Below are 13,359 nucleotides of genomic sequence, written 5' to 3' on the forward strand. Positions count from 1 at the left end.
CGAACACGACAGCATGAACAGAAATCAATTAGCAGAGATTTTGCACGTGAAACCGGTTTCTTCTACCATGGTATTTGCCTATATAAGGATTCAAATAATGAAGAGAGAGGCAGGTTGAGAAAGAATTCAGTCAAGTAACAGAGCTAAAACCATTCCTAGAAGAGAGAAAAGAGTCCATTAGGGTTTGACCTTTTATTCATCATCTCCATTGTTATGTGTTTGAATCTTTGTAATATTTGTAAGAACACCATATTCTTAATATCATTAATGTTTAAGTTTATCTCCATGACTTAGACTTTGTGTTCTTATCACTTCATTGGGTGTAGTTGTGGGATTTTCCGCAACTACAACCCACAAATGGATACTCTTATTAATGGAGCCTTTCACTGGTTAGGACGAGCGTCGGAGAAAAACTCATCCATGTTAATAGTCGTCTTTGATTTCTGCGACGAAAAATTCAACGAATTGCAACTTCCAAAAGATCTCTTAGAGAAGAAGCATTTGTCGATGACCACTGGAGTTTTGAAAGGATGCCTTTGTGTAGTCGTTGCGACTTCCAAGGTTTGTTTTGAAGTTTGGGTTATGCAAGATTATGGAGTTGAAGAATCTTGGACTCCACGTTATACATTTGACTACCATAGAAATCATATTGTTAACTATGATGATGTAAAGCTTATTTCGTCTTTCAGGAATGGTCATATTCTAGTAAGGACTGGCTATCATTTATTTATGTATGACCCAAAGAATCCATGGGGGTAGAAAACCCAAGAGCATAAGTAGTTTCGGGCTCAGTAATTCAGTAGATTATGTGGAAATCGTAGCTTCACTCAACTCTGATACTTACGCGGGAATAAATAAAGCGGTAGGTACATGAAGAAGAAAAGCATGGATATATTTCATTTTGTGTTTTATTTTTGAAGCAGATCGAAAAATGTTGGAAAACTGACACTAAACAGGGTGAAGAAAAGAATGTTGTATTAGGGTTCAAGGCTCTAATAATAGATTATTTTAGACAATTATTCGACCATTCCCAATAAGATTGGCGAGTACAAATAGGTCAATGGATATTTCCGTCAGGATACTTGAAGCCCCACAACAATGTTGGATTCAAAGCTTGTATAACCTTGACCCAACCAAGAACACACCGGTTTTGTTTCTGGTGATGTTTGTAAGAGAGAAAACAGAGAAAGTTGAGATGTTCTTCATTGTTTGAATGAAAATAAATCATCACTACTTATAGGGAACTCATGCCTATTGGAGATGCGTTTTCGCTTCCAAAAGATACATAAGGTGTCTAATGGGAATGGTTGTGTTTTTTGTAAGCCATCACAACCATTAGAGGTGCCTCTTAATCTCCAACTAACATCCATTGTGTTTATACAACACATGACACTCCCTCATCGTAGCGGCAAACCAAAGAACGAGAACCATTTTATTTTTATATGTTATTGAAAATATCCAACAAAAAATGCTAATAATCACGTACGCTGATGCAATATTACTATACAAGGCCATGTTTGCGGTCATAATATATGCAATTCTCCACGGTACCATTTACATTACATTATATTTTGCGTCCATTATAAACATCACACTTGTAAGTTACAGGAAACGGCACAAAATCTCCATATTTGTGGTTCATGCATTGTTTAGAATTACAAATCCAAGTATACAATGCTTTAAATGGACGACCCAATTCTCATTAGCGCAAGATAAGCAATGACTCTGTAGCCTACAAGCATTACAGTAAGCGCGATAATAGACATCGCTACATTCCCAAGTCCAATCTTCTCTATAGCAGGGTAACTCCCAATTTTGCAGGTAGCGTTATTCGGGCCACATTGATATAAATCATCGGCCTTGAACTGGGAAGCTAGTAAGAGCTTGTAAGTGAAATAAGTAGGAGAAATGTACCTACACCATGATATGAATTTCAAGACATTTTGCACGTAAAACCCACTCGCTAAAAAGAAGGTCTCAACTATGACTGAACCAAATGTTATAGAAACCTTGATATTCATGACAACTGCACCAAGTGCTAGCCCAACGCCTTGAGAAACCAGTGCACTGTACAGGATAACAAACAATGTTTTGAAGAAGTGCGCCGCGGTCGGTTTTAACCCTCCCATCCAGTACGTTATTACGACAAAAACTGTGGGCAGGACAAGTTCCATTGGAAGGTCAGCGACTGTTTTAGCAATGAAGTAGGAAGAAAGTCTGTACATGCTTGATGAACGCTCCTTGGTAAGCATCATTCTTTCTAAAGGGAAAGTAGGCACCGAGTTGTAAAACGGTCGAACGCTCCAAAACAATGTGCAAAAGAATAAGACCCCATCTTCAACAATAAACGAAATTTGGTTTTAGGGGGAGCACGCGCAAAAATGTACAGAGAATGTTAGGTTTCTGCATACCTGATCTTGTAAAGAACTTGATTCCCACCAGAGAAGTCCGCATATACATGAAAAAACCAATATCTGACAGACATTCATGCCGGAGAAAGATTCATGCTTTCTTTCTTTTAGATCTCTTTTGAGCAGTACCAAAAACTGTTGAATCCAAGATGTGTTCCATTCACTGAACTGTTTTTCATCCACTTGTTCTTCGAATTGAGCACTTAGTTGAAGGTTACCCGTTTCCAGAAATTCTTCTTTGGTTGTGTCCAAAAGATTGGTCTTGTAAGCAGACACTAGATCTTGCTTAATCCCCATGAACTCTTTTTCACCGTTCAAACGGCCTAGACAAACACCTGAGCGTTTACTTCCAGCAAATCACTGAACTAGTTAACAAAATAGAAACCTTTAGCAATGAAGTTTTGAAGTGATTACCTTCAGCAAGATCCAAAAGGAAGTCTGCCGGATTAGTAGTGGCATCAGATATGGAGTAGCCAATGACCGAAAAATAATCCATGGACTTTTCTGTCTTCCCAAAAATACAACGGATTACCATCTGATGATAACACTAAAATCTTATGGAACATGTAAAATATATTCATAGAAGGTTGATGAATCGACATCAGAACAGTCCGTCCTCCGTTCGCTAGCTCCAACAAAATAGAAACGACTTGCTGAGCCGACCTCGAATCAAGACCGGAAGTTGGTTCATCGAGAAACAATAAGCTTGGGTTGATGAGCATTTCCTGTCCTATACTAACCCTCTTCCTTTCTCCGCCTGAAACGCCTCTCACAAATGCACCACCCATAATGTTGTCCTTGCACTTAGCTAACCCAAGTTGAGATATCACTGCTTTCGCTTGCGTAATCTTCTCTTCCAGAGTGAACGTTCGCGGTAATCGCAAAAGAGCAGTGAATATGAGCGTTTCTGTCACTGTAAGGTGCGGCTGGAATGTATCATCTTGAGTAACGAAACCGGTTTTCCGATTCATAGCATTCGAGAAAGGCTTCCCATTATACGTAATGCTTCCGCTTAGATCTCCTCCACCGGTAAGTCGACGTCCCAAAGCATTTAAAAGGGTTGTTTTGCCACTACCGGAGGGGCCTAACATTGCTAGCATCTCCCCAGGTACTACTTCACCTGTCACTCCATTCAATATCATTTTCTCTTCGAGTTTCGAATTACTTTTCCATGATGTATATCTGAGGAATCCTTGATTCTACGTTTTAATTTTGTAAACAATGTTGTCAAACTGTGTAAATGGGTTACAAAAACTATTTTATCATTCACATAATAAACTTCGATTTCAACTAAACAAAACTGTAGTAATATTTATATATAGTACATACCTTCAATGTAACAGGATAGTTCTGTTTCTTGTTTACTTCTTCTTGTTCATCAGAGTTCGTTTGATCCTTCAACTGTTTCATCTCCATCTACTTCGTGTCCGATATTTTGTGTTGAGGAGTAGAGATTTTTGAAGGTCTTATCTCAAGAATCATAACGACAGCAATGCAGTACGGCCTATAATATTCTGATCAAACAAAATCGTCCCATTAATCTAAAGAATCTCGAGAAACGTGCATGCATGCCATCCTCGAAACGACTTACGAGTTGTTGTGCTCGTTGTCATTTTCCAGAATCCAAACAACCAAATCAAAACGAAATTGACAGACATACACGTTAGAGCCAGAAGAAGGTGTCTTATCTCAAGAATCAAAGTGACTTTTAGGTCGTAAGTTCAAATTTCAGCGAGACCAAACAAATTTTATAATTAAGGAACTCATTATTAATTTTGGCTGTGCTAAAATTAACGGTTGTATATTGAATTAAGGTATGATTAATAACCCTTTTTTATAGAGTTTGTCACCACCTTCTGCTTCTGTATAATGGTAACCAGATGGTTGTCTAACTGTTTTGTGATGATAATCAGATTCGACAGAAGAAGCCATTACAACTTTAGGATTCCAATACCATGGTTTTAGATGAGGTGATGATGATGATGAACTAAAATTCGCCGCCGAGTTAGACTTAGAATTAGGTACTGGCAGAAACACTGAACCCCAGTCTCTTAAGCCTAGTTGTGTTTGTTTTAATCTTCTTCTAATCAGCAACCCGCCAACATCTTCTTTCTTCATTTCGGTTACGCTTCGGAGTATCGCCATGCACAAGAGTAGTACTACTACTGCATCTTCTTCTGGTGTCACTTCTACTACCAGTAACTTCCAGTTCATTAGAGCTGTTGCTTTCCCATTTGGGTACTCTTCTGTGTACCTTACCATTGTCACAAACACTTCTTCGTCGTCTTCTTGTTTGTTTTCGCTTTTGGTAGAAACTACTTGTTCGTGATCATTATTATCTACTACTTGGTACTGCATTTTCCTCCCTTTTAGCAATCTGACAACCTGCTAGTCAGAAACTACATAAACTTAGTTCGTCTATCAAGCGTATATGTAGAGGTATGTACACCAACAGATGTGTTTGTGTTTTTTTCCTGCTGACTCAGCATCTAGGTCTGACTCGGCACAAATCCGATGTTTTGTTTTTTTAGTTTGAGTCAGATCTGACTCGTGAGCTGACTCGGACCCGTTCGAGTTAGGGAATAAAAAGCCCCTAACTCATTGGACTAAGCATTGACTCGCATATTTTGAATTCAGTTGATCAGACTCAAAAAAAAAAAAAAAAAAACATTGAATCAGGTGATGTCAGTCGAGTCAGATCCAAAACACCATGATGTAACGGAAATACCAGACGAGTCAGATCCAACACAACATGATGTAACAGAAATATCGTGCATGTGACATACCGACGAATCTCGCGAGGTGCTGGGGTTGCTGAGATTGAAAGTTAGACCAGCCGATGATGATGAGTCCCATTGTACCACAAGTTGATATCCATTTGAAAGACTCCAGCAACAAGTTTTGGCACTGCTCTCTAAGCTTGAGCTTGAACCTTCTTCTACTTTGGGTGTTGCACTTCCTACTACCTTGTCTGCAAAATCATTTGTAATTTGCATCACGATTTGTATTTTCTACTTTATAATTACATTCGAAAGATGATAAAGTACGAAAGAAAGACGTACGAGGAGTTCGACCAATCGAGCCAGCAACGTAACGCCATGAACCTTCACGAACCTCTATGATTCTCTCCTCCTTTTTCACGGCAACTGGAACATCACCTGCTCTCCTCCAAAACCCACTTCCCATTCTGCCATGCAAATTGATGTGAGAATCTGGCCACAGTTTGTACAAATATTGCATGCATTTGTTACTAGGAAAATCAATAGCAACTTATGGCACATTACCTGATCCGTAAAACAAAGCACTCCCTCCCAGCATGGTCCAAGACTGTCCTGGACAACCACCGTCCGTCTTGCGGTCTATAAAGATTCATTTTCAGTATCACATCTGATATCATCGCGCCTGAATCATCGGTCACGCAATCTGGTACACATTTCAACAGGTAAGGCGCTTGAGCTGGTGGTGTTATTGAAGCCACTGCTCTCATCCATTTTTCTTGCAGTTCTTTTTCAAGTGTAAGCGACGGTGCCTTTAGCAAATCGTACCATAAAAACACTAACGTACTTTTCAAACTAGTCTTCTTTTTACAACAAGAACTCTTGGCAGCACCACTGGTTGATTGCTGCCCAAGCTCGAGCATTATGCCCCGAGTACCAAATTCGCAGCAAAGATGCCACATTTTGTCCCATGAATCTGATTGCACCGAGATTGTGGGTTTACTGATTTTCAGTTCTCGATGGCATCGGACTGTCCTTAGGCGTAAACATGTTTCCTGTCTTTCTTTTATCTCTCGGTCTGCTCTCATGCTCACATATACCTGATATAATATACCACCATGTCAGGATCAGGATCTGTTTCTAGCTAAGAGATTCCAACTCTCGCGGGGAAACCCCATGCGCTTAGCAGGCACACGCCTTAACCACTCGGCCAAAGCGACTTGTTTGTGCAAGCTTCAGCGAGAAACGACAAAAACCAAGGACAAGGCAGGTAAAGTTATATTTAACTCTTCTGAAGGTTGGTAACTTAGGTTGTGGTATTTTTATTTTCAGATTTGGAGTAAAAAGAGAATAAAAAGAGAGTAAAAAGCACACATGATTTAAATCTATAAAAAATAAGTAAAAGAAAAACTATGACCAAGTTAAAAGGAGAATCTCATCGTATCTCTTGGACACATGACCAAGTTAAGAACCAAATAGACAAGCTGGCAGCAATAAAGTCCTCAAAACCTAACTTTTTGTGTTTGTTAAATGTTTTATTTATGCAACAGATATTGTTGTTTTTCTTTTGAGTGATTTTAGGTACTTCTATTATTAAAATGCTGCAAGAAATGGTGTCATGGTATCCACCTTGACACTAATTTGTGATCTTCATGTCCCCAGATCCTTAAAAAAAAAGAATATCTTTTACTAGAAAAAAATTAGTACCATGATACACTATGTTTTAACATAGTTATGCTTCAAAAAAAAAAAAAAAAAAAGTGAACGTAAAATTAATTGGCCTCTTAAATTTTCAGATGCGTTTCCGGTAGAATAATAAAATCACATGCAAGTTTGCGTGTATATCTCGCGGAACGAGAAAATCACTTGAAAGTTTATATAATCTAACAGAATAATAAAATCGTTCAAAAATTTATGATCATCTAGCAAATGATAAAATCATTTGGGAGTTCGTATAATCCATTTAACATGATTTGTATTGGTTGATATCATTTCTATTAGGGACTGATATCAGTCCATCGATCCAATGATCCGGATCGTTAGGATTTTTTTGTCCTATATGAACCGGTATCGGCCCTTAATAGAGCTGATATCAAAAACACATGACCATGCCACTCGAGTGCCAAACTCATTGCATAGCAAGTGAAAGTTTGCATTATCACTTTTGAGTAAAATTCACACTAAATAAAGTTTTCTCTAAAATTAAATTAATTAACTAACCTCAAGCAAGAACCTTGGTTCCAAGGATTTGTACTTAGCATTGACATCAGAACTCCAAGCATCCCAATAAACTGGAATCTTAATTGATTTAACAATCTCATCAAGCATTCCACCTGCTTTCTCATAAGGTTGATCAAACAATCTCTCCCACAACTTTCTAGTCATTTTCATATCTTCATCATTCACTTTATCCCAAATTCCATTCACTCTGCTCAAATCATCTTCTATGTTCTTCATATCTCTTGCATATACCATCGGATAACTCTGTTTCAATAACAAAATTCAGCATAACCTAATCCAATTAACTCAAAAAAAAAAAAAAACTATGAAGATAAAGCTAATTTGTAATATTACCTGATGAGTTAACCACATTAATTGAATATCTAGAGTGGGTATTAACTTTGAACAATCTTCTTTGAATTTATGCAACAGATAAAGAAATCTGGCGTATCGTTTTCTCGCCGCGATTAAATAAACAAGTTCAATCATATAAGGCTTGGAGAATTTGGTATATAAAAATCTCTGCTTCATGACTTCATCAAGTATGCTTTGATCTACTGTGATTGACTCGTCTGAAGTAGTAGTTGATTCAATGATGTCGAATGGTTCATCTGGGTATTTACAACTCCAAATATCTCTGCACCAGTTTGATGCATACTCTTCGTTTTCATTGTTGAAAATTAAAGATTTCTCTATCAATCTTGAGAATTTTGATTGGCAATATTCTCTGTACGTTACTGGGTTAAGTGTGTGACAAAACCAGACCCATTGGATATCAAGAGGAGGAAGAATCATTGGTGGGGTTTTCGAATTGATTGAAAGATCGGAAATTAATGGCATCCATAATTCATCGTACCTGAAAATGGATCAAATTTTATAAACTAAATTCAAGTGATTCTTCACATGAAAATAAAAAACAGAGACGAAACAGAGTATATATAAATACCTTCTAATGGATTGAATGATAGATGGAAGATGATGAAACCATTGAGATTCAAAGACCCTTTGTAGAAATGATACTTGTCTTCTACCTGCTGTAACCAAATCTATACTTGGATCAAAGATCTTTAAATACTCTTCTTCTTCATCTTCTTCTGTATCGGATTTCTCACTCAACTTAGTTCCTGCCATTTTTTTGAATTACTCTGTTTTCGGAATGTTTGTTAAATTAGTGCTCAAATTCTTTGAACAGAGAAATATTGAGGAGAAGAGAGAATAAGATTGATGAATAGAAATGTCTTTCTTTCTGCTGCTTTTTAGTAATGGGATGGATTCTTTAGAAGGAGGAATAGGATATCATGATTGGAGTAAGGAGGTTTGATAGTGATGTGGCAGGGGGGAGTCAGAGTGATGATAGAATATTAGAGAAACAAAGACTGTTTAGACAAGTTGTTGTTATTATGGTTGGCCATGTGACATTTTTGCAAGGCTCTGGCTTGTTGTCTTATGAAGAGGAAAAAGAATCGAACATTTGGTCAAATTACTCCAAGGCCAGGTTCAGTGAAACTGCTATAGTTTGACTGTTTTTGACTGGTCTGGCACTGTGTATTGGTCCCGTGAAGAAATCAGATCTGATTTTGGTGGGGGTGTTTGTGTAGGGAAAAAATAAGATAGGTGGTTGAGCGAATACAATGTTAAACATTATGAGATCCAAATTTGTAGCGGAATATGATTTATATGAGCTGATACCAGGTTTATTATGGGCTGATACCAATTCATCGATCAAATGATTAGGATCGTCTGGATCTTTTTGTTCTATATGCACTGTATCAGTTTTTAGTACAGCTGGTATCGGCCCATATAAATCATGCATATTTTTCTGGTGAATTTCGTAGTTTTCGTATAGGATTCAATATTTTCAGATGAGTTTATTATCATTCTCCGTTGTGGTGTATAATTTTCGTGTAGGATCCAACATTTCGAGATGAGTTTATCGGCATTCATTCCGGAAAACTATAAACATAATAGGTCTGGCAGGTGACTCGGTAGTGAATTTTCTTTGCATGGATCATATAACTTGGGACTCCTTGAAAGCGATTTGAGAAGCATTTCTATAAATAGTTAGATCATTTGGGGAGGTCTGAAATGGAAAACGTTGAAATGCATGTTTAAAACACAAAATAAATGGTTATAGTGTCTATTTTGGTCTGTGATTGGGTGATTTGGGTCCAAATGGTGTGGCATTGAATAGTTGTTAATTTGTTGAACATGATATGGTTAGGTTGTAGCTAGTCATTTGATTGGCTTATCCTTACTTGATGATGAATGAATATCTGAATTTATTTATTTATTTTTCCAACAGCTTAGCTTATACAAATGCAACACGGCATTGCCAGATTGCCTTGTAAGGTTAGGCTCTAATGTCTTTCGAATAATAAAAGTTGGAATGCATGGAGATAAATCATGTTGAGTTGTGTTGTGTTGTGGTCAAGGCCGGTGACATCGAAATGCAGACCTAATCGAAAGCTATAGGAGTGGCTTGCATTATGACCAGTCATCCACGTACAAAAAGCACGTGAAAAACCATTAAAACGAGTCAACGTTTTAATACCATGGATTAATTAATGCTAATGATTGGTTAACTGATTAACTAAATTAAAGTTAGTGATAAGATTGAACTAATAATTAGATTTGTAACTAGTGTTGGAAAATCAAAGATCAAACTTTGATTTATTTATTTTTTGAAAATTGAACTTATTTCCTAACCATAAACAAAATACACGGTTGGGAGTTCATATTTTCCTAACCGTCGACGAATCCTGGGTAACTTATGATTGGGAAAATTTAAAGAAAAAAAAATGAAAATTTAAATACGGTTGAGTTTCCTAACTTTAAACCATAAATATTAATTGGGAGTTCATGTTTTCCTAACCGTACCAATTTTCCACGGTTTAGATTTTTATATATTCCAAACCGTGTGATTGGTTTATGGTGGGGAAATCAATATTTCCAACTTATTAAGTTCTAAAATTAATTTCCAAATTCCTAGTTTAATCAAATCTAACATAATCGTGCAGTCAAAAACAAAACAGAAAAGGGTGGGTTTTGCAATTTTTAATCAATTGAAACCATTATTGGCTGAGATAATCATTGTTGAAGAAGAAAAAAATGGAAGAAAAGTTAATGGAGGAGAAGAGGCGTTTTTTTTTTAGGTTTTGGTTTTAATTAGATATAGTTTTATTTTTTATATTAACTAGGTTTAGGCTAGGTAATTACGTTAGTTGTCAAAGGATATTTTTTGTATTTTTGTTGTATATTAGGTTCCTTCTCATCCTCATTTCATTTAGTACTTTTGAATCCATAAGAACCCTTAAAATCAAACCTTTGGAGCCCATATAATAGGCTTCTTAAAATAATGTTTCTGATTATGATCTACCGTGTCTTCATTAATCTTTGATTTCTTTCTCTTATTCAAGCATTCAGTTTCTCTTCTGTGTAGTCTTTATCATGATTTAACCAGTTTTCATTTTTAATTAGATTCTTTTTCTTTTCTCTCTACCTAAAATTACTTTTGAGTTAACAGTTTAAGAGTTATCCATTGTTGCTTTTGACCTTTTTTTTAATACGAAAGATAAATCTTATTGAAAAGAAAATGTTTACATACTCATATCTTCCTGGAGACACAGAGTTATCCACGAAGGAAAGTTACTTAACCACTCTTCCTCATTACTAAGATTTCTTGGATATTTTGCTAGAGAATCTGCTACATGATTAATATCACGGTGTACATAAATGCAAATCCAATATTCAAAAGAAACTAATAAACTTAAACAATCCAAAATAATGTTTTTAATTAGTAGTCCATTTTATTGAACTCAAACTACCATTCAAGGCTCTTATCACATTCGAACAGTCTCCTTCAAGGTGCAACTTCCTGATGCACTTCCTTCTTGCCCATAGTATTGCCTCCATGAGCCTTAGCTTCATCTTGTTCTGGATCTAGAGTTTTTGTGTGCCAGCATCTACCTCTATCACAGTTACCTGAAAATTTTCTCATTATTAGTCCCACCCCAACATCCTTTGTGAGTTCTTTGAATGATGCGTCAAAATTATTTTAATGAAATCAATTGCAGGGAAATTCCATTGTCTAATAATGGGAGTAATAGATATAACATTATTGTCTCTACTAGTCAGTCTATGCCATTCAGAAAAATCATTTTTTATTAACAGAACCACCTACGAAGTAGATAGTTTCACATTATCAAAAACAATCTTGCACCTTGCCTTCCAAATATTCCAAATCACAAAACCATATCAGTCCAACATTTCAATACTGATGTTATTTGAGTTACTTACCTGAATCAAGTTCACCAACCAGTCCTGGAAATTTACATTAGCAGTTTCATATATAAAATTAATATTCGCAACAAACCATATTTCCATAGTATACTTACATTCAAGAAAGAGATGTTGCATAGATTCAGTACAATTGTGGCAAATAGGACAGAAAGAACTAATGTTCTGACAAAACCTCGACATTTTAGCATTGGTAGGCAAACAATTAGTAATACATTTCCATAAACAGTACAAGATACTTTGAGGTAATTTAGTCTTCCAGAAAGTTTTCCAGTTTACAGTAGTATTAGCAATAAAACCATTAGTGTTGTTGACCTCAGATAATATAGGGTTATAGGCCGTCTTAACACTAAAATATCCATTTGCACTAGGTTGCCATCTAATGTGATCTTTACCGGAAAAGGGAATCCTAATATCAAGAATCTTGTTTACTGTATCATTATCAAACAAACTACTCAGCATAGTAACGTTCCAGGATTTGGTATCACTATCTATGAGTTGAGACACTTTTTGAACATTAGCTGAAGTGAAATGAGTATAAACAGTAGTAGTAATGCTTGGAATCCATCTATTCTTCCATATATTAATATCATTACCATCACCTACTTCCCAAACTGCATGTTTTCTGACTATTTCTAAACCTTCACAAATATCATTCCAGATCCATGAACCTTCATTTCATATAGCATCAATAAGAGGACAAGAGTTAAAGAAATACTTACCTTCCATGATTTTTACCCATAGCTCATCACGAGAATTAATCATTCTCCATGCTAGCTTATCTAGCAAAGCCTTGTTAAGAACAGCAGTTTGTTTAATGTTCATACATCCTAGTACTCTTGGTTGAGCAACAGACTCCCACTTTTTTAGGCAAACACCTTTTTGTCCCTTTTTCTTATTCCACCAAAATCTTCTCTGAACACTATCCATTTGATATGTAAATTGTTTGGGCATAAGAAAAAAAACATATGGTGAGTTGCTAAACTACCTAAAATAGACTGAACCATCACAGTTCTCCCTGGATGTTTAACAAACTTAGATTTCCAGTTCGCTAGCCTAACATCGTAGTTTTCTTGTAAAGGAGAAAACGACTGAACCTTATTTCTTTGAAGAAGGAGAGAGACACCTAAGTACTTGTCATTGAGAGCTAGCCTTTTGATTTTTATGATGTTTGAGACCTCATTCTTAACATAGTTACTAACACCAGTACTAAAATCCAAACCTGATTTATGGAAATTAACCGATAGTCCAGAGAATTTGTTGAACTGTCCTATAATGTTTGCAAGATGTCTAGCTTCAAAAGAATTTTCCTTTGAAAAAATTAGGCAATCATCTACAAAAAAAGAGGTGATAAACAGATGGGCAATTTTGATTGATTTTCATCCCATGAATAAGATTAGTGCTTTCAGCTTTTGACCAATTCTAGCATGTATCGCTAGGAGTTTTTGGTCTTTTTCTATGTCAAAGGTTCCATTTTTTAAAGGTTTCCCATTCCTAGAGGTTCTCGATCAAAAGTTCCATGGATATAATGTTGAATGGTTACAATAAAGATATTACTAAAGATACACAACTCAGGTGCATGAAAATTTGGACTGATATAGCGAGAACTGAGCATATGTTTTGAAAAAGAGGGGGTATAACAACCACACCCAATATTTCGCTTAGCAATATGTATGGACTAACTCCAATATACTTTCAAGAGAATCAACTAGACA

The 13,359-nt window shown here is 36.2% G+C and overlaps 1 protein-coding gene and 1 pseudogene across 1 annotated transcript; both read right to left on the reverse strand.

Moving 5' to 3' along the window:
- Positions 1-1,491: 1,491 nt before the first annotated feature.
- Positions 1,492-3,936, reverse strand: LOC113345372 (annotated as a pseudogene).
- A 138-nt stretch (positions 3,937-4,074) lies between these two features.
- On the reverse strand, positions 4,075-8,774 carry LOC113345371 (glycine-rich domain-containing protein 1-like). The gene is made up of 7 exons (XM_026589141.1): positions 8,295-8,774; positions 7,703-8,204; positions 7,349-7,612; positions 5,696-6,228; positions 5,474-5,598; positions 5,198-5,382; positions 4,075-4,796 (listed from the first exon to the last, which is right to left on the reverse strand). The coding sequence occupies exons 1-7, from the start codon at positions 8,477-8,479 to the stop codon at positions 4,221-4,223; spliced, it is 2,370 nt and encodes a 789-aa protein (XP_026444926.1). The 5' UTR covers positions 8,480-8,774; the 3' UTR covers positions 4,075-4,220.
- Between the last annotated feature and the right edge of the window lie 4,585 nt (positions 8,775-13,359).

The sequence above is a fragment of the Papaver somniferum genome, unplaced genomic scaffold, assembly GCF_003573695.1.
Source record: "Papaver somniferum cultivar HN1 unplaced genomic scaffold, ASM357369v1 unplaced-scaffold_81, whole genome shotgun sequence".
Taxonomy (NCBI): Eukaryota; Viridiplantae; Streptophyta; class Magnoliopsida; order Ranunculales; family Papaveraceae; genus Papaver; species Papaver somniferum.

Excerpts from the sequence above, each read along its gene's own strand:
- LOC113345371 (XM_026589141.1), bottom strand. The coding sequence starts at position 8,479 with ATGGCAGGAACTAAGTTGAGTGAGAAATCCGATACAGAAGAAGATGAA. Across the intron at positions 6,229-7,348 it reads AACCAAGGTTCTTGCTTGAG|GTATATGTGAGCATGAGAGC; the intron begins GTTAGTTAATTA and ends ATATTATATCAG. Across the intron at positions 5,599-5,695 it reads TGCTTTGTTTTACGGATCAG|AATGGGAAGTGGGTTTTGGA; the intron begins GTAATGTGCCAT and ends TTTGCATGGCAG.